Source organism: Rhagoletis pomonella, unplaced genomic scaffold (assembly GCF_013731165.1).
Source record: "Rhagoletis pomonella isolate Grant_MI unplaced genomic scaffold, Rhpom_1.0 Rhpom_scaffold_00004, whole genome shotgun sequence".
NCBI classification, from domain to species: domain Eukaryota; kingdom Metazoa; phylum Arthropoda; class Insecta; order Diptera; family Tephritidae; genus Rhagoletis; species Rhagoletis pomonella.
Genome location: NW_023458558.1, coordinates 55,387,411 through 55,391,934, shown reverse-complemented (window position 1 = coordinate 55,391,934; position 4,524 = coordinate 55,387,411). Strand labels below are relative to the sequence as shown.

At 34.7% G+C, this 4,524-nt stretch overlaps 2 protein-coding genes across 2 annotated transcripts; one reads left to right on the top strand and one right to left on the bottom strand.

Annotated features, from left to right (window-relative positions):
- Positions 1-1,890: 1,890 nt before the first annotated feature.
- Positions 1,891-2,838, top strand: LOC118738517 (homeobox protein rough-like; the record flags this gene model as incomplete). Its single annotated transcript, XM_036469454.1, is given in 2 exon segments — positions 1,891-2,504; positions 2,701-2,838. Coding segments are annotated over 2 exon segments (404 nt in total), but the record flags the coding sequence as incomplete, so codon positions are not given.
- A 768-nt stretch (positions 2,839-3,606) lies between these two features.
- LOC118738516 (oxidoreductase-like domain-containing protein 1) lies at positions 3,607-4,467 on the bottom strand. The gene is made up of 2 exons (XM_036469453.1): positions 4,355-4,467; positions 3,607-4,219 (listed from the first exon to the last, which is right to left on the bottom strand). Exons 1-2 carry the CDS (start codon positions 4,457-4,459, stop codon positions 3,974-3,976), a joined length of 351 nt encoding a protein of 116 aa, XP_036325346.1. The 5' UTR covers positions 4,460-4,467; the 3' UTR covers positions 3,607-3,973.
- Between the last annotated feature and the right edge of the window lie 57 nt (positions 4,468-4,524).

Here is a 4,524-nt window from a genome sequence, read left to right as displayed (position 1 = left end):
GTGAATTGTTAATGTGCAAGCAGGGAAAGTGGAGAGGGAAACTTTTGTTTACTTACATATATACATGATTTATGTTTCAAATAGGTATATATATTACGCAAAGATTTTTCGTATGGAGTTTAATTTTGTTGTAATTATCTTCAAGTGAAGATTTTTCTGACAATTTATGAAAACTGTACTTCTGGCAACACTGTTCTGTATATGTATTTTATCCTACAAAATGGGCGGAGCAAACCTTAACTTGCCGGCCTTGCTAAATGCAAGTAAATATTAAACGTCGGTACCTATGTGTGTGTGAAAGTGTAAAGCGTGTGCGGAAACAACGGGTAGTAGTGGCATATCTAAAGGCGCAAAATATGTACATATGCATGAATACGCATGGTGAGAAGGGAATTTTTGTACACCGTAAAATTTTGTTCTCTAAAATGTGTTTTAGAGGCAAATACATTTTAAAAAATACTTGAGGAAACCGCCCTCAAAAGACTACATAGAAAAAATAGATTCTTGCAAATGTGAACTGAAATAAAATAAATAAATGGACTAAAACTTAGATAATAATATTACTCAGTCCCATAGAATTTGTGTTGATAGCTTTTGATTTTGAAATTTTAGCAAAACAATTTATGAGATTGAAAATGAAAAACGTGGAGCGCACGCAATACAAAGCATTCGATTCGAGCATATCAGTCATCATATCATGCGACGAAACTTACTGCTAAATTTTATAGATCATTGAAAATATCCTCGCTACCATGTCAAACGATCGAATGTGAAAATTGGTACTTTTCAGGAGAACAAAAAAAAAATGTTGTCGTCATTAGGATACTTTGTCGACACTTTGTTAAAGTCAGTATCTTCTGCTTTTAAGAAGATTAGACGGTTTGCCAACTTTCTTATCATTCTAAACGCATACGCAAGGTGTCGTAAATGAAAAAGCATTTTAGAACATTCGATAGTTTGACATGGTAGCGACAAGTGCACACATACCAAATGTCTTAAAAATTCAAATAAAAATTATTTTTCTCTGTGTTTCCTCTTCCTGTTATTAACTTGTATTAGGGGTGAAACCGTCCTACATTAGCCAATCGCAGCTGAAATGCTGATTAATAATAACAACAACAAAAAATTACTACACAACATACCCATGCATAAACATCTCCCACGCTATCAATTATGCACATACATAAGTATGTAAATGTATGTACGTACATACATACACACAACTATAGCAAATATGTATCAATTTTTTCCCCTTTTTTTTGCTAATTTTAATTTAACGTTGCAAGTAATTCGAAACTTCGCAGATGATTAAAATTTTGTCGAACTTTGATTGTAGTGAAGACGAAAGCGTGTGCGTAAATTCAAAGCGGCAGCGGCGTCCAGCCACATCCATACATACCTATGCATGTATGTATATGGATATGTACCCTGCAAAAATTTGAGGATCAGGTGGTCCACTGGGTCGTAGTTTTAAAGTATGAGCACAAGGACCAGGTTGCATATTAGTAACTTGTTATGCTGACCTGGACCACTTCAAACGTAAAAAACTGATATAGGTGTTGAACACCACCTCTTCGTGGCCGATCGGCAATATGATTCGGTTGCCGAATGTGCCATGGTTCAAAAGGAGTAGTTGTCTAGGTGGTCCCATGTTATGCAGTGGTGGACCAAAAGTGGTCCCATGTTATGCAGCGTTGGACCAGAGGTGGTCAGGTCCAATGACATCGCAATGTTAATGTAACCATATTTTCTCCATATATTTGGACCATTTTGGTTACTAGTGTTGGTTACAAGGTAGTGTGGTCCTGTACTAGTACTTAACCTAGTCCCACTTTTTGCAGGGTAGGTGTACCAGTTTGCAATGAAACCAATACAAACAGAACCTGTACGCTTAGCACTGCCCTGGTCGCCGCTGCTGAGCTCTTTTGTGTAAAAAGCACTTCACTCATTAACGTTTTTTTTTATTTGCCGCAATAGGCGCAGGCAGCGGAAGTAAAAGTCCCGAGGATACGGGCAAGTCACAAATAGTTTGCAGTTTGAAAACCGAAGTGCTTAAACGTTCATTCCCATCAGCTCATTCAGTTTGAAAACCTCTAATAGACCGGTTGTTGCATTGTACGTCGGTCGGCGGTTAAGTGGCTAATCCATATTCAAATAGTTAATGCTTCCGATTAATCAAAATCAGCCGTTTTTATCGTCCTAGCCGTCAACTTCGTAATACTTACTAAAACTAACGCGATGACAGATGTGGCGCCAAGTGGTAAAACACCACATAATCGTCCATCATCACCGCGTCAATTTTTCGAACGTCTTTACGGTCATCTTGAAACAAATGAAACTGTATCGGATAATAATGCCAGTGCCAAAAACTCGACGCATAATCACGACACACGTGAAAGTGATAAAAATTTTGTCACTGAGTTGAGTGCAACAATCTGTGATACCACTTATCAAAGCGATGATGGTAGTATGTCATCGCCGGAAGTCTCTATTAACGATGAGAGGTGCGTTTTTATTTTTATTTTATTTTTTTTTTTTTTGTGACGCGCATGACTTGACAAACAAATTAAATAAAAATGCGTCCAAGTAATGGAAATCTTCAATAATTGATTCTGAGCTATAAATTATAGCAATTTTATCTAATCGCTGAGTTTTTAATGTAATCGAATAATCTAAAGTTTGAAATTCTTATTACTTTAGATTATCGCATGGCTGTTCTGCGTATGACCCCTACAGTGTTCATGACTATAATAAAGCCTGTTATGACACAAGGACGGCGATGCCAAATATTCCATTTGGATTTCCAAGTGAACCACATTTCACTGCCGGTTTTACGGCCTTCCGTAAGTAAATTCATAGATAGTCTACTCAATAATGCTAAGATTAGTCGTTTGTTTGTATTTATTAATGATAACTTTTTGGTTTAAGGTAGTGAAAAATGTCTTTGAAAAGTGGATGAAATTCGTAATTTTCTTTTTAATTATCTTAAAAAGCCTTTGTGTGATAAATGAATAATTTTAAATAAAATGTTGCACTGTAATTGCCGTGAAATATCGTTTAGTGATTTTTTAACACAAATATTTTATTCAAATTGTACCTTAACTTTCAGTGTCCTGTCAGGTAGCCAGTAAGAGTTCTAAGACCTTGCCGGCTAAGTTTAGCCTTTAGATGTACCACAGAAAGGTACGGAACGGTGGAAGTGCATTTTGGCCGCACGTTTCTCGATACAAAAAATTTTTTAAACATACTGTGTATGGAAGAAAATGAGCAAAAATCAACGATAAGTCCAAGCTTCTTCCAACTTGCACTTTATTATATGTACTACATATAATTATGTAAATGGGCTACACAACTTCACGCTCAAAACAATTCTTGAAAATCTGATTAAAATATTTCAAATTGTGATGAATATTTATTCAAATTCGTCGAATTTTTATAAATGTTCTACAAATTTTGATTTTCAAGTTTTTCTTTTAGATAGTAAGTTATAGTTTTATAAAAACTATATGAAACATTTTAAAATTTTTTTCTCTTTGTTTTGTTTTAAATAAAACAGTATTAAGCCTTTTTATGCTAAAAACAAAATTTAATGATTGGATTCGATGCTTTAGAAATGTCCCGATTTTTGGCCGCAGTAATCTGGTCACCGTAAGTATACTACACCTCTTGTCTAGCATTTTCTTGCAAGAATAGAGACAACAATACGCCTTTTTAACTCAGTCGTTCGACTTTTCTTTCCAATTTACGCCTTTCAGAGAATGGCAAATTTAGTACTCTACCACGATTTAGTATCAAGCAAACAAAACCGCATAAAAAGTTGTCTTTATATTTCATTATTAAAATTTGCTATTTTATTAGCTACTGAACATGAAAAAAAATACCATTATACTTAAGCTTAGGATTAGGGGAGGCAAATATACATACATATATTTTGTTCAAATTCCAATTTTACTATTTTCTATTTATTTGTGCGCTATTGTGGCTGTTGATCCTTGTGTGATTCTGTAGTATCCTTCTTTTCATCGACTTTCTTTTGCCCAATATTTCTTAATTCCAAACTTAAAAACATTTTTAGATTTGGATCGGTGATTTTACTCAAAATTATTTGTCTTGCCTTTTCGTCGTTACCTGCGAAAAGTTTTGACAATGTCTCTGCATATTCGATCCAAACACAATTCGCACAGCCGGACATGCAACATGTTGTGGGCTCGGGTGGTATCTGTGGACGAAAAATGTATTATATCACAGTGTGCATTAATTGCATATTTATTCTGAACCAAAACTATATGTAAATGTATTCGAAAATATTTGGTTTTGAACGTTTTCAATCACAAAGTATGTATCACCTCATTACCTCAATGTCGCTATCACCACACATACGAAGAAGATTATTAAGAAACGTTTTAGTGGATTGTATTAAAAGGCCTCGATTGTAAAGTTGGCGACAGGCAGGTCGCATTTCTGAAAAGAAAAAGACTAAATAATATAAAAAAAACTTTTTAATATACAACGCTTTTATAAATG

Coding starts and splice junctions, on each gene's coding strand:
- LOC118738516 (XM_036469453.1), bottom strand. CDS start 4,459: ATGCGACCTGCCTGTCGCCAACTTTACAATCGAGGCCTTTTAATACAA. Junction 4,220..4,354: donor GTGGTGATAGCGACATTGAG/GTAATGAGGTGA, acceptor TTTCGTCCACAG/ATACCACCCGAGCCCACAAC.